The sequence below is a fragment of the Hippopotamus amphibius genome, chromosome 17, assembly GCF_030028045.1.
Source record: "Hippopotamus amphibius kiboko isolate mHipAmp2 chromosome 17, mHipAmp2.hap2, whole genome shotgun sequence".
Lineage (NCBI taxonomy): Eukaryota > Metazoa > Chordata > Mammalia > Artiodactyla > Hippopotamidae > Hippopotamus > Hippopotamus amphibius.
Window position 1 is genome coordinate 9,897,508 of NC_080202.1, and position 24,632 is coordinate 9,922,139.

At 46.2% G+C, this 24,632-nt stretch overlaps 1 protein-coding gene across 1 annotated transcript; it reads right to left on the bottom strand.

Moving 5' to 3' along the window:
- Positions 1–470: 470 nt before the first annotated feature.
- Positions 471–19,991, bottom strand: DHX33 (DEAH-box helicase 33). The gene is made up of 12 exons (XM_057716378.1): positions 19,593–19,991; positions 17,081–17,241; positions 16,187–16,414; positions 15,865–16,035; positions 12,252–12,437; positions 11,398–11,509; positions 10,124–10,283; positions 9,865–9,953; positions 7,886–8,013; positions 7,304–7,507; positions 4,925–5,011; positions 471–2,806 (listed from the first exon to the last, which is right to left on the bottom strand). The coding sequence occupies exons 1-12, from the start codon at positions 19,870–19,872 to the stop codon at positions 2,498–2,500; spliced, it is 2,115 nt and encodes a 704-aa protein (XP_057572361.1). The 5' UTR covers positions 19,873–19,991; the 3' UTR covers positions 471–2,497.
- Positions 19,992–24,632: the final 4,641 nt, after the last annotated feature.

Consider the following 24,632-nt stretch of genomic DNA (forward strand, 5'->3'; position numbering starts at 1 on the left):
CCAAAGACCAGCCTCCGAGATCATCTCCCTGAAGGGGACTTCCTGGAACTTCCTCCTCTCTTCCCGGAAGAATAGGGACTCATGCCTGTGCGACCCTGTCCCTGTGCTTCTTTCTTCTCAGCAGAAACCTCCTGGCATTGGTGGTTTACCTGGCAGATGGCCCTAACCACCCCCACCCCCTGACCTGATCCCCTAAAGGCAAGATCCCTCGGTTAATTCCTGCAACCCTCCAATCTTACACCCAGGTTCCGATGGGACATTATTTTCCTGGGGGCAAGAAGCCACGGCTTACATTAGATTTAGGTTAAGAACTAATGTTCCTACCTTACCAGGGCACATAAGATATATAAGGTAGCAAGAAAGGAAGTCTTCCCAAGTCAAGTGGCAAAGATGAGACATACTTAATATATTCTAAACAGCATTCTGTGAATAGGGAAAGTAGACCCAAGAAAGAGGCCACACACAACATGTACAAGATTCACTTTTAATGGATTTCATAGTCATGTGCAAATTCGAGCATTATATACAAGAGCTGATGCTTTTATAGAACTATGTCTGTTTGAACAAGAACAGACTCTCAAAAAACAACATAAACCTGAAACAACTAGATTTTTTCCCCCTGCAAGTTATAATATTCTGATCAAATAAAATATAATAAAATTCTTGCTTCCCCACAGGTGCAATGTTTCCATATGTGTACAAGGAATGGTATCTTAGATGCCTGGCCACAGTTCCAAGCATTTCTTGAGAGCTGGGTTAAATGATCAGTTTATCCACAGAGCAAAAACGTGTCTTCATTCTGGCATCTCTTTACTACTAGCAGAGATACATTAAGTAACAGTTTTTACCAAGAACTGGGTGTCAGCAGTTCTTGCCCTTGTAATGAGATCTGTGCTGCTCTGGAGGTTTCATACTCCATGACCACTAGAAGCAGAAGACAAACATCTGAGGCCTGTGATCTGCTTGGAGTGCATCTATTTACATGAAGCTGCTCAAAGGAGCTGGTGATTCACCCAGGTATGGATTTCACAGGTTGGAAAGAAGGTGGCATACCATCGGAGATTTTCGGGATTGAAAAGAGTAGCTCAAGATTAGATTGCAACATCACTGTGAAACATTTAACTTTCTTAAGAAAGTTTTACAGTGTACTTATCTATACCCTGCAGCTCAATATAAACAACCGTGTATCTCTTTGTAGTAATATGGAGAGTCAGATTGGCTTTTCCAATCTGATGTAATCCCTGAGCAGCTATGTTCAAAGTTAACTTTTTAAAAAGCCCAATAAAAAACTACTGTATTAAAACTCTACCGGAATGTTACAGTGATAAATATATTTCTGTACAGAAACACAGAAGCTATTTATATTTACTTAGAAGCTATTTACCCCTTATCCTGCTCAGAAAAAAATATACATTTCCTGAAATGGTTCAGGTACTTGAGCTGGACATAAATGATTAAAAGCTAAATTTTACTTGACAAATGTGGAAAATGAGGGCTAGAGAGGGGTGAGCAGCAAAGCCAGGCTGTCCCCAGGCCCCCTAAGAAGAAGGAAAAAAGACCACAGGAAATAAATAAAAGACCATAAACACCAGATGAGGTGATGGGATGAGTCAAAGCTGCCTGGGTTCTCACCTCCACCCACCCCCAGGGGCCCAGCCAGAGGAGAAATGCCTTAAGCTCAGCTCAGAGTCACTCCTTAGGATGTTTATGGCCCAGTCAGAGAGAAAGACACCTATGCTGGAGGCCATCACTCTTCCCACATCCAGCTTCCCACATCCTCACTTGATATGATTCAGAAGCTGCAAATCGGTCTTCACCCAGGCACTCCCAGGTCTCCTGAAAGCACGGGAGGGGCTATGCACCCAGCACTTCTTCACTGTGAAAGGTCCACATCCTGGGGGGTGAGGTTGGGTGGGGTGCCCCAGGAGCACCTCCCTGCTGAAACAGAAGTCCAGCGCTTCTGTTTTCTGTTCTAAAACTTTATGCAGATACAAATTAAAATAGATCCAAGGTCAACACTGCTGTGACCTCTTGTGGTCCCCCTTCCAGAGTCTCAGGAGCTCAGGGGGTTTTGTTGTGCCTGATTCGCATCATGTAGAAAAGCAGCGACACCGACAGCACAGCTCACGGTCCACCGCGTGCTCATCGTGGGCAGGCACAGCTCTGGGTACTTCCATTTGCTCTAAACCTCAGGACTCCAACCCTGTAAGTATTATTATCATCCCCACTTGGCAGATGGGGAAACTGAGGCTCAGAAGTTAACTAAGTCCCCCAAAGTCACCCAGCAAGAACCGAAAGCATCACCTTGGAGTCTGCAATGTCACTACGTGTCTGTGTGGTTTAGTCTGAGGAGTTTAGACAAAGACACTTCCCAGCTCCTACAAGCTGGGGACGACCCACCCACCACAACCTCGGCCTCCCTCGATGCCAGCGTGAGAGTCCTCAATGTGGCTGGCTGCAGCCCGGCTCCCGGTGTGGCTCCCGGTGTCCGGGCGGCTCAGTTCCTGGTGGCCCTCAGCTTCCTCCTGAAGAAGTCGGGAGCGGCCTCGTACAGCCACTCAGCGTCCACGACACACAGGTCGCGCATGTAGCACTTGTTGGTGAAGAGCAGCTCCGTGTACACAACGCAGGCCGGCTTGCAGTGGAAGAGGACAGACGAGGGGTGGATGGCTACCGGCTGGTGGGTGTCCGTGGTGGCATAGGACCCGTCGGGCTGCAGCTCGGCGGTGCTCATGAAGAGGCTGTGTGCCAGGCAGCGGCGGACGCTCTCCGTGTCCCCTCGCGACGACAGGATCGGCATGGACATCTGGTTTAGGAGGATGCAAGATGTGGAGAAGACCCCAGACGTGAGTGCTGCGCAGCCACCCAGCGTATATGGGGCAGCGGGGCCTACAGTGCAGCCCGGGGTGCAAGGCTCACTGAGGAGGCTGACACCCTGGGCAGAGGCTGACACCCAGGGCAGAGGCGGCTGACACCTGGGGGCAGATGCCCGCCACACCTGAGATCAGGGCTGGTAGACGAGCACCATTTCTACTGTTAATAAAAAATGAGGAAACTCAGGAAGCCAACGGGTGGTCTGGCAGGAAAGCTGTTCAAGTACAAGAGGGGTTGGAAAAATGTGTATAATACAGAACACAAAACAGGCCACTATGGAAAGAAGTCTCTTTAGTGCTAACAACAAGCTGCTGGCATCAGACACAGGCCTGGATACGGGGGACAACTGTCTCCTGGGGACGTGCAGATGGTCCCTACTGGGGGTTGTCTCAGAAGAGGCCTTACACACAAAGACGGTCACCACAGAGTTGCTCACGGCAGCAAAAAGTGACACTCTCAGTGCTCAACGCAGGACAGTGTGAACACAAACTACCCTACCTCTGAGGTGAAATGTGGTGCGGTCCCAGTGTCATGTCCCCTAAGAGGGAATATAAGCTGATAGGAAACTTTTTGGTTGATGATTTGACAATGTCTATCAAAATCTAACTTCCCCATCTTGAAGTTCATTCTATGTGCACCAGAGTACAAATGTCTATGATCATCGCAGTATGACCTAAATGACCACCATTAGGGGCTTGGTTAAATAAAATGTAATGAATATAGTGAAATGCTATGAAGTCACTAAAAGGAAGGAGATAGACATATACCAGGATTGCAAGACAGCCCAGACACAACGTATTCAAGATGTACTCCAATGGGAAAAAAGCAAGCTGCAAGGTAAAATGTATACATATTTGTTTTGCTACTGCTTTCTTTGTTTCTATCTCATTTATTTCTGCTCTGATCTTTATGATTTCTCTCTGTCTACTAACTTTGGGTTTTGTTTGTTCTTCTTTCTCTAGTTTCTTTAGGTGTAAGGTTAGACTGTTTATTTGGGATTTTTCTTGTTTCTTGAGGTAGGACTGTATTGCTATAAAACTTCCCTCTTAGAACTGCTTTTGCTGCATCCCATAGGTTTTGGGTTGTTGTGTTTTTGTTGTCATTTGTCTCTAGGTATTTTTTGATTTCCTCTTTGATTTCTTCAGCGATCTCTTGGTTATTTAGTAGCGTATTGTTTAGCCTCCATGTGTCTGTGGTTTTTACAGTTTTTTTCCTGTGATTGATTTCTAGTCTCATAGCATTGTGGTTGGAAAAGATTCTTGATACGATTTCAATTTCTTAAATTTACCAAGGCTTGATTTGTGACCCAAGATGTGATCTATCCTGGAGAATGTTCCATGTGCACTTGAGAAGAAAGTGTAATCTGCTGTTTTCGAATGGAATGTCCTATAAATATCAACTAAATTTATCTGGTCTATAGTGTCATTTAAAGCTTGTGTTTCCTTATTAATTTTCTGTCTGGATGATCTGTTACATATTTGTTTTAAAAAGAATTTTCTGTATATGTATCCATGTATATATGTATATACACACATATACTCACAGACATATATACAAAAACATACATACACAGGAAACAATTCTAGAAGGATCTACACCAGACTACTGTTTACCTTGGAGGGGCAGGATTAGGGAGACTTTTACTGTATTATATCAATTTGTAACAATTATGCACTGCTTTCATAATCTGAAACAAAGTAACGAAGACATTTCCACTAAAAAAAAAAAAACAACAAAAACCTTAGGAAGAATTCTAGTGACATTGGAAAATGCTTTTAGAGTTTATAAAAGCTGAATATAAATTATATTGAATATATACAATGTAACTACCGATGTTAAAAATGCATTCAGAAACAGGGCTATGAGAAAACAGACCAAACTGATGAGAGGTGAAGAGTTGTGGGTAATTTTTATTTTCTTCCTTATTTAAAAATTTTCCTACAGTGAGAGGTTTTTTTTTGCAATCACTAGAAACAAGCAATTTGAAAATTTTCACCTAGAAAAAAGTAACAGCTTTAGCCCCCTCAAAGAACACCAGCAAGAAAAATACCTTTAGGCAGATATCCCTCAGCTGTGCTCTGACTTCAGCTACAAGCATCATATTCTTGCTGTTGACAAAATTCTCTTTGCACCAGTCCTGAACAGGAGAGAAAAAGAGATATCACAGGCCTCTCATTTCTACAGAGAAAAAAAACACAGCATAATTTTTAGAACACAGTTCTAAATCAGGGGGAAAACTTCAGGTGCCAAAAATAAATACAAGAAAATACCTTTACATCAAAAAGCATGAACCATAAGAGAAAAAAGTAAAAATTTAAACTAAAATAAAACTAAAATCTTCCTTATGTTGAGTCACCATGAAAAAAAAAGCTGACTGGGATATTTGCATCACTACACCCAGTAAAGAAGGATTACCTCCAGAATATATTAAAAAAAAGAAAAAAAGAAACAAAGAAAAAAAAAACTCCTACAAATCAGTAAGAAAATGACCTATAATCCAGCAGAAAAATGACAAAGGATATGAACAGACAACTCACAGAAGATTAACTACAAATGACAATAAACTTAAGCAAAGGTTCTTGGTCTCCTGAGGAATCAGAGCAGTGCAGTTTCAAATAAGTTACTGTTTCACATCCATGAGTGTGGCAAAAATGAAGTCAATTCAACTAAGAGCTAGAGAGGCTGCTGGAAATCCAAACTCCTCTACATTACTCTGGGGAGGATAAAGAGGTGCTGAAGCTCTGGGGAGTCACGTGCCAGCTGGTAAAGCTGGATGCAGCTGCCCTAAGACCAGCAGGTTCTCTCCTGCCTGTCAGCCCCAGAGAACTCTCCCCCTTGTGTACAGGAGACCTGGACAGGATATGCACTGCAGGACTGGAGGCAGAAACAAGCTGCAAAAAGCTAGTGTGAGGAGGCATTTATAGCACGCAATGCCTGCGGACTCGAAGTGAATACCCACTGTTGCCCATGGGGACCCAGACCCACTTCAGGACGGTGGTTACAGAAGGGAAGAAGGACTACAAAAGCAGCAGCTCAGGGCTCTCGCTGTGTCCACAGCATTTTATTTCCTTAAAAATAAATTGAGGCAGGGACTTCCCTGGTGGCACAGTGTTTAAGAATCCACCTGCCAATGCAGGGGACACAGGTTCAATCCCAGGTCTGGGAAGATCCCACATGCCACGGAGCAACTAAGCCCATGCGCCACAACTACTGAGCCTGCGCTCTAGAGCCCAAGAGCCACAACTATTGAGCCCACATGCCACAACTACTGAAGCCCACGCACCTACGGTCTGTGCTCCACAACAAGAGAAGCCACCACAATGAGAAGCCCCCGCACCACTACGAACAGTAGCCTCCATTCCCCACAACTAGAGAAAGCCTGCATGAAGCAATGAAGACCCAACATAGCCATACATAAATAAATAAATAATCTAATAAATAAATAAAACGAGGAAAATAGAGCAAAATGTTTACAACTACTAAACCTGGGTGATGGCTTTTTTTTCTTTTTTTTAAAGAATTGACTGCATTGGACTTCCCTGGTGGTGCAGTAGTTAAGAATCAGTCTGCCAGTGCAGGGGACACAGGTTCGATCCCTGGTCCGGGAAGATCCCACATGCCACGGAGCAACTAAGCCCATGTGCCACAACTACTGAGCCTGTGCTCTAGAGCCCTTGAGCCACGACTGCTGAGCTGTGCACCACAACTACTGAAGCCTGTGTGCCCTAGAACCTGTGCTCTGCAACAAGAAAAGCCACTGCAATGAGAGGCCTGTGCATCGCAACAAAGAGTAGCCCCTGCTTGCTGCAACTAGAGAAAGGCCACATGCAGCAATGAAGACCCGATGCAGCCAAAAATAAATAAATAAATAAATAAACTTATTTAAAAAAAAAAAAGAATTGACTGCATTAAAACACAAAGTTAAAGCGTGCTGCTATGGCAATTACTGATTTTTTTTGTGTGTGTTGGGTGGGCACATGGCTTGTGGGATCTCAGCTCCCCGACCAGGGATTGAACCTGGGCCATAGCAGTGAAAGCCCGGAATCCTAACCACCAAGCCACCAGGGAGCTCCCCACAATTACTGATTTTATTTATTTTTATTTAATTATTTTTTATTTTACTGATACATGAAAGATGTTGCCATTTTCCATCTTGGTCCAGGGAACTGAAATATCACACAAGCAAAACTGCTATGAAGAAAGTTAGGGGCAGGTGGGGAAACACATGATTTTGCAGCTGAGAACCTGGGTCACTGAATACTTAGTGAACCTGCCCACATTACGTATGAGTCAAACATAAGCAGAGCAAAAGGCGGAATCACGCCCTCCCTGGTAACCTCCCTGTGCGCAGACATTTCTGAAATGACATCTGCCATTCAGAGGCCCAAAAGGAGGCGTCGTGCGAGAAGAGGAACAAGACGAGGCGTACCTTGTTTCCACCTGTGTTCTTGAAGGTCCGGTAGACGTTGAGCAGGGTGATGTGATCGCCCTCGCTGGATGTGAACTTCTTCCGCACACCCTGCACTTCATCCCGCCGGGAGGGAGGGTTGTAGAGAACGCTGTCCACGGACAGCAGGGAGACAACGGTCAGTATCTCCTCCGTGCAGTGGAATTTGGGGGACAGGAGGATGGTCTGCAAATCACAGCGAAAAACTGTGTAAGCCGAGCTTTTTCCTGGCTTCTGAATAAAGTATTTCCACATATTGCTTTTGTAGCTTCCCTTGTAAGGCGTTAAGGGGCAGGTGTTTCTAAAACCATGACTATGCATGTTATGTTATTTTACTTTCTGTACAACAGATGACTGCCTTCCCTTCATGATTCCATATGGGAAGGGCTCATGACTTAATATGAGCTTGAATCCCACATAGAAGTCAGGGTTAGACACAAAGTAGGTGTTGATAATTATTTAGAGAAAAAGCGAAGACTAATCTTGAAGCACTGGGTTGAGGAGTCTCGTCTGGGATGGCTGACCTGTAATGTATAGAAAGGGGACTGAGGAGAGATCAATTACTTTGGCAAATTTGGGTTCTAATGGGAAAGCCGCCATCTTTCTTCCCATTGGAGTCAGGGTGAGCTGGCCGTCCTTGTTTTCAAGGGCACCTAAAAGCTCCAGTTGGGCGATGGCCGCCTGAACGTGATCTAAAGAAAGAGACATAAAAAGGAGTCGAACATTCAAAACTGGACAAAGCTGCAGCTGGTTCATTACTTCGGGGCACTTCTGATAAGCTCATGTCAAATCACAGCAAACCACACTGTCCCCACGAGGTGCTTTTCCAAGCCATCAATAACAACATTGAATTCAGCTCAATTTTCTTTTTAAATAGTGGCCTGCAATTTGGCAATATGTGTGTAAATCTGAAACTCAGCAAAGTTACAATGATGAATTTCACCCCCAGACATACTTGAACATCCTACAGTGACCCTGCATCTCTAGTCGCACACACACAACAGTGGAAATGCCAGTGCTGAGAAGGACACTATTTACCACTTGCTCTTTTATTCTTTTTAACCATTTGAACCATGTGAATGCATTGTCTATTAAGGAATAAAGACGCATTTCTAAGGATGTAATAAATATATACATACAAAGGAGAAATGATTTGTAAAATATATTAAGTGAGAAAAGCAATGGGCCAATGTCTATCGGTAGGAGAAGGATAAATGCATTTTGATTTCTACACAGAATGCCATAGTGTAGAGTAATGAAAACACATCAGACATAAACCTTACAAAACATGATGAATGAAAAGGGAAGGTCACTGGGAAGTCGAGGCATAAACATGCTGACTGAAACAATGCACGAGCGTGGAATAAAATATTCAAGAAAAGCGAGGGAATCACAGACAAAACCTGGGAGGCAGTTACCCTGAGGGAGGGAGCAGGAAGGAGGCGAGTGTGGTGGGGAGGCTCCCGGGGGCTTTTTGGCCCCGGTAATGGGCACACAGTTGTGGCTTCACTACTTCTACTTGACATGTATGTCCCTCCTTTGTATGTAGGAATTGAGCAATTAAAAGAGAAAACGGGGGCTTCCCTGGCAGCGCAGTGATTAAGAATCCACCTGCCAATGCAGGGGACACGGGGTCAATCCCTGGTCCGGGAGGATCCCACATGCCGTGGAGCAACTAAGCCCATGTGCCACAACTACTGAGCCCATGTGCCACAACTACTGAAGCCCACGCACCTAGAGCCCATGCTCTGCAACAAGAGAAGCCACCGCACTGAGAAGCCCGTGCACCACAATGAAGAGTAGCCCCCGCTTGCCACAACTAGAGAAAGCCCGTGCACAGCAACAAAGACCCAACACAACCAATAATAAATAAATAAATTTATAAAAAAAAAAAGAAAAAAGGGTAGAATGGTGCACAGCGTGTGTTGCTATTTGTATTTTAAAAAGAGACTATATGTACTTGCACATGCATAGATTTTCTCTAGGAGACACTGGGAAATGGTCACAGTGGTTGCTGTAGGGGAGGGGAATTAAGATCAGTGAGGGCCCCCCACGATTGCTTACTTTTTTAAGTAACTGCACTTCTTCACTTAAAAAAGAGAAAAAGAAAACGGTATGTGTTGAAGAGATGCCAAGCGCTAAGCGACCATCATTAAGAATCCCAGTTATTTTCCCTTCCTCATGGAGAGGTTATCCGTGAAGGGCAGGGACCCACCAAATTCCAGCTGAAAGCAAAGAAACTTAACCTTTTCAGTCCTTTGCTGGCAAAAGTACAATTTCGGTAGGTTTGCAGAATCCTGTGGACCCCCTCGACCACACTCACTGGCTCCTGTGGTCATGGAACCACCCATGGTGCCTACAGGAGCTGCCGATTCTGCACCGCCTCTCTCCTTTCACAATTCCCAGATTCTTCTCTGAGAGTGAAGGTTGTTATCCACTAAATTATACTAAACAAGAGGAGACTGCCAGAAGACCTGCTTTTTGGGGGGCATCCACTGGTTATCCCTGTCCACTGTGTACTCTGGCCCGAAGACCCCATTTACCTGGAGACGGTTTGGACATGAAGTCAAAGGTGAGCACGTTTGGGACTTTCATCGCCAGGAGCTGCAGCATCACACTCGCCAGGTTACACCTGCGAGAGTGACAGACGCAGGTGGTTCATGCAGGCGTCCCTGGCACCCCCCCCCCCACCCCACCGCCAGCAAGGCAGAGCCGCCCACAGCAGAGCATCAGTGGGAGGACACAGCTGCAGGGATGGGAGCCACGGGATGGAGGGTGGGCGTGGGAGCCCTGCAGGCCTACCTTTGGATCTCTGGCACTGTCATCTTCTCAAACTTCTCAAACTCATCCTCCGTGTACAGCCGGTAACAGATGCCACTGTCCTCTCTGCCGGCCCGCCCCGTACGTTGCCAGGCCTGGGTCTTTGACACCCGCTGCACAGCTAACACCTCCAGGCCACTGTCTGGTGGGAGAATGGCCCACGTTAGTGCTTCACTCATCACGTGAACAAACTCATTCTACAACGTGGACGACAAGCATTGCTCAGAACACCAGGGATCTTTTCTGTGACGTGAGTCCAGAAAAACTCAAGGCTATGTCAGAAAGCACGAAACCAGACTGGTCTGTGGTGAAACGAGGTCTTGCCGTGAACATCGTGTGAAATCCGTGACTAAAGCATCAGAAGGACCTCGTGCTTGGGGCAGGGACCCAGGAGGGTAGATTTCAGAGGCCTTGGCTTCAATCACAGGTGACAACGACCCCGGTTTGCCTAGGACTGAGGGGTCTCCCAGGACGCGGCACTTTCAGTGCTAAGACACTTTCCAGCAAAACAGGACGGTTGGTCCCCCATCCATCGATGACCCGAAAATGAAATGCCTCCAGTCCCCTGGGACTGCATCCTCCCCTCGCTCTGTTATAAAAGAGAGACAATGTAATGCTGCTACGCCCAGCAGGGAATGAGACGGATTTTCTCACACAGGTGTATCCTATGCCAGGCACTGGAGAACCACGCCTTTCACACGTGGTCCCCAAGAGACACACATGACCGTCAGCAGTCCCGAATGCTTAGCAGCGCGTTTCACGTAAATGTTTGGGAGCCATAACTTCAGCTGCCTCGACTCCCCTGCGGAATAAAGCAAGGTAGACAATGGACCGAATCGAAATGACTTCACGCAAGCTGCCCGCTGCCCACACTCAGGAAACAGCTAGTGCCTCGCCCCAGCCTGGGGGGCTCTGCTTCCTTCCTGAGACGCAAGCTCCAACCAGCCATGCTCAGGTGTCATTTCCCGGGAAGCCACGGATGTGGTATCGGGCTGTGTCTGGCCTGAGAGCCATCATTCTCGCCCACCTTCTGACGGGGTTTCAGACCCTCTGCCCGGGTCCCTGGCCCTCTGTTCCCAAGTTCACCACATCTGGGCTCTTCTTTCCTGCCTTTCTGGCCCTGACTACTGGACCGTGGTGCCTGCCACCCGAATCTCAGGTAGTTACAGACATGAAACACTCCTTTGGAGGAAACTGCAGGACCACGGCCTGCTCACTACATAGAGAAGAGACATTCAGGAGCTACAAATTCTCACCGGGGTTATACTTCTTTGCTTTAACCATGCCCGTGTCAACTACATATTTTATTCCTGTAATGGTTATGGAGGTTTCAGCGATGTTGGTTGAAATGATCACTTTGCGATAGCCCTAAAAGGAGGAAGAAAACCAAAAAGCCATATGACACATATATGATACAGAAGTTTTAAAACACATTCCTCACCGTTAATTGTCACAATTCACTCATGATCAAGAAGAGATGATTTTGTTATTATGACAGTTATTAATACTGATGGCCGGTCACTAAATTGAGTGGGGGTGGGGGTATGTTTCAGTCTTAAAAGCTTATCTTGAGGCAATGAGATGTGGTGGGAGGGACACTAGATTCAGAAGTAGGTAGACGAGGGCTAGAATCCTGGCCCTGCCAGGTACCTACTGTAACCCTTGGGCAACTGTCACTTCACCCCTCGGGGCCTCGGGGTTTCTGAAGTGGGATGGTGGCCCATCTTGCAGTTCTCGAGAGGATGAGAGACAGTGTGTTTCAGTTTCAGAGACAGTGTTGGCTCAGTGCCTGGCACAGCACAGGCACCTGAGAAATGTACCGTGGACACGTGCTTGTTTATGGTGGACCTTGGAAGAGTCACTCACTGAGCCTTCAGCTTCTGCCTTTGCCCATTCCTCGCCCCCAGACAACTGTCTCCTGTTCCGACCACAGAAGAGCCATGTCTGCAGCCCCGCGTACACTCCTGTGGCTTCCCAGCCCGTGTATGTGGTCCCTGCGCATCCTGTCCCACACACCTTATCTGCAGCCTGCTGACAGGAGCACAGGTCCCACTGGTGCATCCGTCTGGGTACCCGGAGATGGGCTGGGTAGGAGACGGGGTGCACTCACCTTCGGGGCCCCCTGGAAGACGCGCAGCTGCTGGGCGTAGGGCAGGGAGGCGTAGAGTGGAAGGACCAGCATAGAAGGGCAGCCGTCAGGGAGGTGCTTGGCAATGTCCCGGCAGGTCTTGCTCATGGCTTCAATCTCCTCCTGCCCAGTGAGGAATACCAGGATGTCTTGAGAGGAGGGGGCTTCCTACAGAAAAGGCAGAGTGGGATTACCAGGCTTTGACAGAAGCGCAGGTTGCACAGAACAGAACAATGGTCACTGATGAACTTTCCCAGTTACTGTTCTTAACTCTGGGGACATAAATGAGCCTAAACACTGGTGTCTTCCCTGGAAGAAAATCTGTAGCGAGAATGCACAGCTGCACCTTACCTGAGTTAGCCAGCTATGGTTAAAAACAAATTAAGGAGATTCTGAAGGAAAACGAACAAATTGCTTGTGTAACAAGAACAATGCCATGAAAAGCATAATCACACAAGCAAATAAAATCTGCACAAAGCTGCCTTTCACTCATAATCATCTTGAAAGATGAAGCTGACAGAGAGACCACTTGGTGAAATGCAATGGCCAGAAGCAGCCACGCTGGACAAGGAGCCCTCACTGAATGAGGCCATCAAAGCACCCTGGACTTGGACCAGTGCTTGAGATCCCAGGCTTAAGCAGGTCCTTCACCTCATGAAGGGAGGAATATCTAAGCGTTAACTACACACACATTCACCCAATCTTTCTTTGAAGTCTGTTCAGATACATTAATTTGTACAGTGCTTGTTGTGCGAAATAATTTTAAAATGTTTAATAATTATCTATACATTTGTGCATGTGTATGTATGTATATATATATATGTCTATTGTGAATACGTATATCTATGTATTTATGTGTGTGCATGTACTGTTTTAGCCCAGGATTTAATAAGACAAGTGTTCAGAGGTGCACACACACAGACAGGATAAAATCTTTTGTTTTGGTCGCACGGCTTGCAGAGTATTAGTTACCCAACCAGGGTTCAAACCCAGGCCCTGGCAGTGAAAGCGCCAAGTCCTAACCACTGGACCGCCAGGGAATTCCCAGGATAAAATCTAAAACAGTCAAAGCTTCATCAGTGGGAGGACTCATCAAAGCCACCATGTAACCTGAGGGCACCGCAGGCACCATTCATGAAAAATCCTCATCTCAAGTTTCCTTTTAGCAGCTAAACAAGGCAGACTGACCTCCTCCGAATACTATCAAAAAGACAGTGAAGGTATAAGCCCAGGAAAACAGGGGCAACAGGAGAAGAGAAAAGACTAGATCAGCATTTCAACCCAGTTTTGAAAGATGGAAGAGAAGGGGCGGGAAGTGAATGACGTGGCTGGGCAGAGGGAGTCCTGATGTGGGAGTGTGCTGAGGGGAGTGGTGACAAGAGGTGAGCCAACCTCCCTGGAGACACCAGAAAGGCTCGGGGCTCAGAAGGAGCCACAGGGGCCTTGTGCTGGCGTGAGAACCCAGAGGTCGGCTGGAATACTGAGCACGGTGTGGGGTTAAACCCCCCAGGTCCCCTCCTCTACCCGATGCAGCCAGGAGTCTGGGAAGACATGGGGCGCTGTAATGGGATTCCACGCAGGAGGATGGCAGAGGAAGAGCCAGGAGGACAGCTGTGCAGAGGCCTAGGAGAGCAACCTGTTTTGAGCAGAAAAGCAGCATAAAGGATCTGGGAAAAAAGTGGATTGTGTTTGAACACAAAAAACACTCACCATTAGCATGTGATAGATGTTTCGAACACTTGGGAAAAAATTGGCCGTAGGTACGTAGAAAACTTGTACAACTGTGTTGTTCAAGGAACAAGGCATTGTGATGGTGCACAACTAGCAATGTAGGGTCATAATATTGTGAAGACCGATACTTGATTTAAGGAGACATCCTGATATAATCATTTTGAGAGGATGGAGGAGAGAAGCAAGAGGTGGAGGAGGGGTGTTTCTAAATCCTCATCTACCATGGTAAGAAATTAACATATAAGTCAAAAAACCCTAGCAATATAAGCAGGTTATTTTACTTTATTTTAAATATTTATTTATTTATTTGGCTGCGCCAGGTCTTAGTTGCGGCACTCAGGATCCTCATTGTGGCATGTGGGATCTTTAGTGGCGGCATGCGGGATCCAGTTCCCTGACCAGGGATCGAACCTGCCCCCCACCTACCCTCCTACCCCCACCCCCCGCTTTGGGAGCATGGAGTCTTAGCCACTGGACCACCAGGGAAGTCCCAAGCAGGTTGTTTGAGAAATAGGAAAGTAATATCCAGGAGGAACAGTTAAGAAATTGAAGGTGTACCCTCAAAAGCAGGATCTGCACTGGGAAAGTGAAAGCAACTGCTGTTTTCTATGAGCTTTTGAGAACTAAGTACTTGACTTCTTAAACTTTAGACTATACACGCATCACTGAGCTTAAAATAAAAATTAGCTTTATAAAGTTGGCTTCTAGGGACTTCCCTGGTGGTCCACTGGGTAAGATTCCGCACTCCCAATGCAGGGGGCTGGGGTTCAATCCCTGGTCGGGGAACTAGATCCCACATATCCCAACTGAGACGTCTGAGTGCCACACTAAAAGATCTCGCATGCTGCAACTAAGACCTGGCAGAGTCAAAATAAATACATTTAATTAAAAAATAAAAAAATAAAAAGTTGGCTTCTAGATTTTTTCAGAAAGTTAATGGGAAGGTAAAAACAGTCAATTTTATACAAATTAAACCAAAAAATGAGGTCACTTAATCACTCAGAATTTTAAGTAAATGTTTAATTAAATGGAAAAAAATTTGAAATGTCTCTAATATAGTTTTTCTTTTTAAAGAAAACTCTAAATTGCAACTCATTATTGGTTAATACACCCACTTGTTTTTTTAAATAAATTTGTTTATTTATTTATTTATTTAAATTTTTATTTTTGGCTGCTTTGGGTCTTTGCTGCTGCACTTGGGCTTTCTCTAGTTGCATCGAATGGGGGCTACTCTTTGCTGCAGTGCACAGGCTTCTCATTGCAGTGGCTTCTCTTGTTGCAGAGCACAGGCTCTAGGTGCTTGGGCTTCAGTAGTTGCAGCACATGGGCTCAGTACTCGTGGGCTGATTTGCTCCGTGGCATGTGAGATCTTCCCGGACCAGAGCTCAAACCCCTGTCCCCTGCATTGGCAGGCAGATTCTTAACCACTGCACCACCAGGGAAGTTACCTTTTTTTTTTTTTTTTTTTTTAATGAGATAGAAAATACCAGAGGACATCACATGTAGTAAAAGGAGGCAGTGTTTCCTAAGACTCACTTCAGTTCTACACTTCGTGTCCTGGGTTGCAACATAAAATCTGCTTGTTACTGGGGGTTCTGATCACAACATGCTCGCAAGCCACTGCTCCTAACATATGGACGCTTTCTGGCTCAGCTGAGGAAAGATGCTGGTCAGAGCTGAATTATTTTTTTTAGAGAAAAAAGACACTGAAAAAAGAGGATGAAAATGTGGACATGGCAAACAAACTCCACATTGAACTTAAGGATACAGCTCACAAAGTGCTTTTGTTCGGCAGCTCTTCTTTTCAAGGCTGAACACTCAAGGTCAAACAGGTCTTCCCAAGAATCTGCATCCCACTGCCTACCTGGTGGATCTGGAAGACAGAGACCAGGGCGGCGTGCAGGTAATCGTGCTGGGGCTGCTTGGTGTAGAAAATCTGGATCGGGTGCTGCCGGCCCTCCAGGTAGAGGACAGGGGCTCCATTGAAATACTGGGAAAACAGGTCCACGTCCATCGTGGCCGACATCACAATCACCTGGAGTGCGAGACGGGGGTGGAGGATGGGAGACAAGCTCGGGCCAGCCTTCCTGTGTGCCCCACCCCCAACCAGCCCTGAAGGCTGCCAAGGAGGCCTGCGCCCCCCACGCCCACTGCCCCATGTCCCGCAGCAGCCGGGCTGTACCTACTTTGAGAGGCAGCTTCCCCAGCTCCTTTCGCCTCTTCTGTGCAGCTTTCACCACCCCAAACAGCACATCCGTGTGAATAGTCCGTTCATGGGCTTCGTCCAAAATGATGCAGCTGTACTTCCTAAGCAGGGAGTCTGAAATAGCCTCGCGCAGAAGCATGCCGTCCGTCAGGAACTTGATCTTGGTGTCCTCCGAGGTGACGTCATCGAAGCGCACTGTGTAGCCAACCTGTGTGGAGACACCACTCATTCCCTCAGCGAACGCATGTTCAGCACCCAGAGTGCCCAGCATGGCGCCAGGCGCTGGTGCCACCATGGTGAACAGGACCAACTCGGGCTCCTCCCTGCTCCCAGGGCGACGGCCATATGCCTTCAGCTGCAATGACGAGAAACACTGCAAAGAATCTGAAACCAGCCTCCTGCTCCCAGCTACTCCACAGTGTCAAGTGAAGCTAGGCACACACATGCAAAGGCGTCCAAGATGTTTTTAAGTCAAATGCATAAACACACACACACAAACATGAATAAGTCTGACTTATATGCAGTTTTGGAACTCATTCTCAATACCCACCTATATACTAGAAAAATGCTTATAAGTCTGTAGAAAGATATACAAATAAGAGACATAGCGGATGTTACTGAAGCCTTAAAAGTGCTCAAGGAAAACAACTAATTTACCCAACTTGCCAACAAGATTTTGAAAGCAAAGCAAATGTGACCGACAGACCCTCTGATCTGTTAGGACTGGTAAAGAACTCAGAGAGAGGCCAAAACAATTGTGTTAAGAAAGACGCTTGAGATATATAAGCAGTCTTGTTCAGAAAAATAAAAGTCGGGGGGCTGGGGGTGGGGGTTAGGGGACCAAGAACTGTCAGTAAAGAAGGAAGTTACGTACCAGCTTTCCGAGTTCAGTTCTCTTCTCGTCTGAGACTCTGGTAGCCAGAGAGATGGCAGCCACTCGACGAGGCTGGGTCACGGCAATGATGGCCTGGCGGCCAATCCCCCCTTCATACAGGTACTGAGGGACCTGCGTTGTCTTCCCAGAGCCGGTTTCCCCTAGGAAAGAAAAAGTCTCATTTAAATGCAAATTGAAACAAACCTCACCAAACAAACAGATCAAAGTCTGAAGGAAAAGATAAAAGAAAACACTCTAAATTGATAAAGCCACAGGAAAATGTGTACCCACATGTACTGCTGGTGTTAATTGGAATTGTTTCTCGGGGGTGCCACATTATACTAGGAAAATCTTTAAAATGTTTATACCCTTTGACCCACAATTCCACTTGCATATAATTTATTCTAAGGAATAAATGTGTATAAAGATACAGCTTCAAAAGCATTTTAGTCAACTTTGCTCATGACAGCAAAAAATTAGAAACAATGTAAATGGTCGGCAACAGTTACTGGTATAGTAAAAACATACAATGAAATACAAATGTTATATAAAAATATCCTACTTTTCAAAGCGATAAATGGGATGTAGATGCCCTGACGTGAAGAGACATCAGCTCCTACACTGCAGCCACAGTGAACCCCTCACCATTCCCCAGCCAGCCACCTCCTTTCAAACCCTCTGCCTTTGCCCGCACTATTATGAAATATCTGCTCCCTCACTGCCTGAGTGGCAAACTGTGCAAGATGAGTTAGACCTCCAACTCTCTCCCCACGGGCTGCCCCTGCCCTCTCTGTGTTCCTTAGTGCCTCATTCATCTTTCTTCCATTGCTGATCACCCTACACTGTGTGGAAGCCTTTAAACGTTTCTGTCCCCCTCCAACATGAGGAGCCTCTGGAGGGCAGAGAAGGCCTGTTTGCCTCTCCCATGTTCTCGAGCATCTGCATGCAGTAAGCATCCAACCTGATTTCCTACCCTTCTGTGTTCCCTCCCCAGTGCCCAATCAGAACAAAGAACGGTAAATCTGTGCATCCCTCCCCTCAACAGCTACCACTACCCCTCCCTGACCTCAGAGTCCTACAGTCCCATGGTTCTTCCATTTTCTCCTCTCCGACTGCTCATCCTTCCTGACCTGGACACACATCATGGACAAAGAATTTGATTATTCTATACTCCTCCTGCTGAGTTCATCAGGCAAAACCTAAACTTGGATAAATGCCTCCCCGTCCGTCTTTTCTGCTCCTACACCAAGAAACTGAGCGTCACTATAGTAAAATAACCCAACTGTGCTGACAATGACCTGAGTCTGCCATGGGGCCAAATGCACCTGAGCACTAGCACCACTGCTGATCCTTGTTCTTGTTTCTGCAGCCCTTCTTCTGTCCCCATCCTCCCCGAGGACCCTGTGATTCCCCACCTCATCAAAGCTCCAGCGCCTACTTCACAGGAAAGCAAAGTCCTCAAAGGTGATCTCCCGCCATCCTCCCCTGCAACCTTTTCAGCAGTCACCCCCCTTCTTACCTCCTTTCTCCAGCCCCCCAGCCTCTTGGATATCGGTCCTCCTATTCCAGGCCAGCTCTGCATCTAGTCCTTGTTGCCAAGCCCCGCCCCCCCTTCCCCATGCCTTTGGTCTCTGCTCTATTAGTGCCTGCTTTCCATCTTCAGCCTCCGTCTCTACTGAGTTCTTCCCCTTAATCTGTGAATATTTGCAAGTTCCTCTGGGTCCCCCTTGTTTTTTCTCAAAACAGAAGTGTGCTTCCACTGCCTTCACGCCCTCACTTCCTACCTACTCAGCCCAGTGACAAGTCAGCCCGCACCGCCACAGCTCTGCCGAAATAGCGCTCAAGTCAATCCGCAATGGATACCTCGCATCCAGTCCACTTGGCATTTGTTTAGCTCCCTATTTACTGGACCTCATCGCTGCATTTGTTCACTCCCTTCTTCTAAAAACTCTGTTCCTTAGAGTATCCGCTCTCCTGGGTCTCCTTCCCCTCTCTGGAGGCTCATTCTCTCGGTCTTTCAGGAGCTTCTCTTACTTAACGGTTGGGGAGCAAAGCCCCTCGTAATCGGTCCCTCGTTCTCAACTCTGCCTCTTAATTTGTGCACCAGAAACTACTACTTTCGTCAGACCGGTCTATCTCTCGCCTCCACTTCGTCTCTTATGCTGCAGGCTCTCTCATCTGTGTTCAATGCCTTCCGGGGACCACCTCCCCGCTGCCCCCTCCCCGGCCGGCTCAGATCCACTCTTCTAAGCTCCCGAAGTCCCCAAGCGTCCCTCTACCCTTCCGCACAGAAGGCGAGTCTCTGCCGAACGCGAGGGGCCCTCGCACCGGCTGTGAGCACCTCCAGAAAGGGGCTGACTCTTCTCCGAGGCCCCTCTCCTGACCTCGAACAGAAAAGACAGTCAGGTTGGTTGAAGAAACGAGTGAAAGACGACGAGAAGCACCTAAGAAAAGCTGTTCTCGCGGAGCCTGAGCGGGGAGCGAGGAAGGACCCGCCGGCGCGGCCACTCACCGATGAGGACAGCGCTGTCCAGGTTTCGGAGCTGGGCCAAGAGCTGCCCCCGCGCCTGGAAGATGGGCAAACTCCGGCGCTGCAGCTCCACGGCCTCAGGGTAGGGGCTGACCGAGGGCTGGGCCAGGGGCGGCGGCTGCCTGCGGCCTCCTCCTCCGCCGCCGCCCGCCGTCAACAGCATCATCACTCGCCGTCCGGGAGGGCAGGGCCCGGAGCGGCTCAGAGGCCCGGCGCCCGGCCGGAATCTCTTGGCGGGCGGGAAGCCCGCCTCCTCGGGCATGTCGGGAGGGAAACGCGACGAGCGGCGCGAGGGCGGGCAGCTCCTGCCGCTCCCGGGAGCCGAAGACTATGCGGGCCTCCCCTTCCCGCCACGTGCCGGCGGCTCCCAGCGACCTCACAGCCAACCATACCATTTAGGAAGGGGACTCCAACTCCCAGCATGCACTGGGAGCGTGGGCAGGCTTTCACTTCCTGAGGCCTGGGAGAGCCGGGTCCGAGGTACAGGCGGAAAAAGGTCCGGAGCGACAACAGTGAAAGACAGTTTGTACGGTTCCGTGGGACCTTAACTGTGGATAACAACCACGGTTTTCTTGACTGTTTGATTGTCCTGCTAACAGTAGTTCTTTCCAGTAAACACGCGTTTCCCCTTCTCTGCCACAATAATGCACACTCTTCAAGGAAAGTAATTTTGTAAAATTAATGAGGGACACACAAACATTTGCAGTATTTAATCATCCAAATAACTAATGTCATATAGTAGATCCTGGTATCATCCCCAATGAACAGATGAAGAAAATGAGCTTCTGAGATGAGTCATCCAGATGTCACAAAACCTGAATGTTGAAAAGGATACTGATGATCATCTTGTGTTACAGAAAAAGATGTATGTTATATTCTGTGACAATCATAATTCTCCTCAGAAAGTTGCTATCCCAATGGACGTGGTCTTCTCCCGTAGTACAAGCAGGGAAAGAGGGAATCTGATGGAACTAAAATTGTCTTTTATCCTTCCTTGCTCCAACTATTCCTGTCAGACTCTCAAGTTTTTTTTACATGGCTCCCAGCCCCATCATACACATGCCAATCAATGAAAAGATTCAGAACTCCAGCAGGAAAATAGGATATGAGTAGTTCCTCCCTCCCCTCCTAAATTCAAAGCTCTTAGAGGATTTGCTGATCCGCCACAGAAAGATTGGCAAGCAGTGGTGTGACTTCCAGAGGAAAAGTGACTTCCAGAGAATTCATCATAAGCTTTAACCCATGTGAAGGACATCAGGCATCTCCTGAAGTTAATTTCCATGAGACTTGCTCTATTTATGAACCTATTAAAAATCTTCCTTCCACTTTCCTCCAGGTCAGAGGTAATTTTCCTGTAGTTGCTGGTAGTATAGTGATCAGGGTTTACTGAAAATGTGCATGTTGAACTAATAGCAGATATGAATTTAAGAATAATGGACAAAATTTCACTTCCTTCTAAGTGTTAATTTAGAAAGTCAACACAAAACCAAATGGGAAATAACTAAGTCTTTTCAGGATGCTATAATAGAATACCACAGACTGGGTGGCTTATACACAACAGAAAGTTATTGCTTACAGTTCTGGAGGTGCCAGCATGGTTGCCTTCTGGTGAGGGCCGTCTTCCTGGTTCACTGCTATTACCTTCTTGCTGTGTCCTCACGTGATGGAAGGGGCTAGGAATCTTTCTGGAGCTATTTTATCAGGCATTAATCCCATTCATGAGGGTTCCAGTTCATGACTCAAGCACCTCCCAAATGCCCCACTTCTAATACCATCACATTGGGCATTAGGATTTCAACATGAATCCTAATGCCCAATGTGATGGGCACACACTTTCAGACCATAGCAATATCTGTACTAACTCTCAAATTATGGATTTTGAGTACATAAAAGGCAGACCTCAGTCCTTTTTCCCAGTGTGCTTTCCAGAGTAACCTGATGGAGGGGACATATGCTCCAAATGATTAGAAGAGTACCAGGTAGGTAATATAAATGAATGAAATCATCTCTTGATAGAGCAAATGGCCTGTCTCTAGAAACAGCTACTAGCCATCTCTCGGCAACAGGTGCCATGCAGGCCTGGTATTGCCAGATCTTCCAGTTTTTTGTTTTTTCAAGAAAAGCCCCAAATGAAGATTTTCATGTGAAAGGTATCAATGTAAAATATTGGCTCAAAAACAAAAACAACCCCGAAAAACCATGGTGCAGGCAAAAGAAACCATATGCATAGGTAATTCATTCATAATCCGTGGCCTAATGACCCAGCTATTCTACAGCTAAGTAGAATAAAAAGTTGAAAAATAAAATCCTATACTGGCATTAAGCAGTGTTACACACATCACCACCTCCCCCAGTCCCTCATATTAGTAGTCTGAAATCTGCTGTCCCTCCAAAATAAGTCTCTTGTGGTTAAGTGCCTTTCATAGGCAGACAGTCATAAGCTAATAGCTATTCAAGGAATGTCTGGGCTCTTCTTCCAAAAGGTGAATTGTCAGACACATCTCATTCTTAACTGCTCTGCAATGGTCCATGGACTTAACTACCTGTTCTTACCATGACCATACCAGCTGGTGGCCATTGTAGCTGGCTGTCCGGTTGGAGCACCAAATCCCTGCCCTTGACCATGTTCAGTTTTGCTCCATCCTACTTAGACAGTCATAAGCCTCAGCAACTAGGTACAAGCTTACATGCACATACATTAATCCCTCTAAAATTAAAAATGCCAGATAATAGTTTGCTGATCAATAAACAAAGTATTTATTCAGCACCCATGTGCCAAGCACTGTGCTAGGCACTGTGGTGGATACAAAAAATTTAAGACAAGGTCCCTGCTCTTAAGGAGCTTACATTCTCATGAAGGAGACAACACTAATATACATGTACCAGCTAAGAACAATACAAGACAATATATAATTTGGTGTAAGAGTATGTTGTACAGACTCAAAGTGTCATAGGGACTCAAAGAAGATAGACAATGAAGTAGGCCCTAGAGTCAAGGTTTCTTGAGGAGCCAGGAATGGGGCCAGGCCTTGAAGGACTGAAGAGAATTAAACTGAGGTCCCTGTTAGGTAGAACTGGGAGTAAAGTTCAGAGGAAGACAAAAAGTAAGCATTTGATATGGTGGCTTACTAAGAAGTTGCTGTGGATTTCTGAGCAGAGAAGTGACTTGATTATACAAAGTTCCACAAACTTAATGCAAACCTGTAAAATAGTAAGTAGCTTAGGGGATAGATAGTCTACAGAACACTGAAAACAATGGCAGTATCGTGACTAGTAACATAGATGGCACTTACCTGTCAAAGGAAAACACAGCCACAACACAAAATGCAGGCTATTGACGATAGATGACAATTCTAGGAAGCCCTTTACCCAACAAGCCGATAGTGTCAATATTTCCTAATTTTCATAGGCCCTAGAGACAGAGTGAGGGTTTCACTACCAAGATCCAGGACTTGGGTGCTCTCTGCTTAGAGACTACACAAGAGGTATGAAAGATCTTAGGACACACAAGAGTGACACAGAAAAAGAACACGTGGAAGACAGAAACAAAGAGAAATCCATAGTGAAAAAAACACACCGAAAGGTATAAAGTGTATCTCCTATGGAGATGCAGTTTGCACGTCCATTTTTTTTTTTCTTAATGAACGTATACTGTATTTCTACAACAAAAAATCTATGCGTTAGTCTGGTGTGCTTTTCAGTGTTACCGGTGGAATCTGGGAATCCTTTTAATTGTATGTATGTCAGGTAAATTGTCACAAAATTCCATGGATCAAATCTCACTTTTCAGTTGACTTGCGTTAAGAAAAAGAAGCGTGTTCTGGAAGAACTGAGATTGAGAGGTAAGCTGGGGAAGAAGTGAGGACTTTTCCTTATGTCCAGGTGAGCCGAGGTATCGTGGTAAGCAACACAGGGCCAGGGATGATGGTGGTGGCACCGGCCACACAGATTAAGAGGTCAGTGCTTGAAATGACCATTGCATAGCACATATGTAGTAGCACAGCAAGGCATCCTGCCACTAGGAATTCTCATGCCATAAAATCAGAGCGACCAAAATCCCATAACTGACTGCGTTTAGGCCATAAACTCAAAACGTTTCCTGTTTTACTCAGTCATCAGTGTGTTCCCACATTCCCTACTTCAATGAACAGTCAGTGAATAGATTTTAGGATTAAAATTTTACCACAGAAATTCCATGAATTGGATAACTCAACATTAACTAAGGGAGAACAAATTTAACTAGAGAAGTCTATTTCTAGCCCCAAAACATTTTTAAAAAAACCATCAACCTTCTAATTAAATTCAAGCTTTCTCGAACAAACACAAAATTTAAGAATCCCTTAAGGACTATACATTCTAAGATTGGCATTTAAAGATTTTTTAAAGCCACTTAGAAAAATAAGCAGTCCCATTAACCCACGTTCCATAAAATTGCATCAATCATACTCAAAGTTACTGACTAGCAGCATGTAAAGTACTTATATTAAATTCAATTACTTACATACATTCCGTTTAAAGACATTAAAATACTTTTCAATTCACAAATGATCTGAAAATTCCCATTTAAGATGTTTATAATGTTTACTCTAAACCTCACATTCACCTTTCTGAGGGAAAGTTCACCCTCTAGAAAGTAACCACTTAGCCAAGCTGGAACTACTTGGGAAATGTTCCCGGGCCTATATGCTACTTATTAAAACGATCTGAATTTGAATTAATCTCTTTCCTGGGGGTGTTCATTCTATTCCTCTGGGTTCTCTGAATAACTTAGGCAGTGTGATGGCAAACCTGCTGAAGCCCCAGGAAGTAAACATCTTGGGTAAGTACTTACTGAAACACTGGCATTAAGTGCGGACTTCTGTGGACTGGTCTGGTTTCTACCTGGTTGGGAAGGTAAACCAGGTACTTGGCTCTGAAAGCTTCTTGGCTTTTCATGAAGCAAACGATAAACATTCACCAGCCAAAGACCCAGGAGAAATGTATCCCTGCCTAACTGGTCCCTGCTCATCTGGCTCCAGAGTC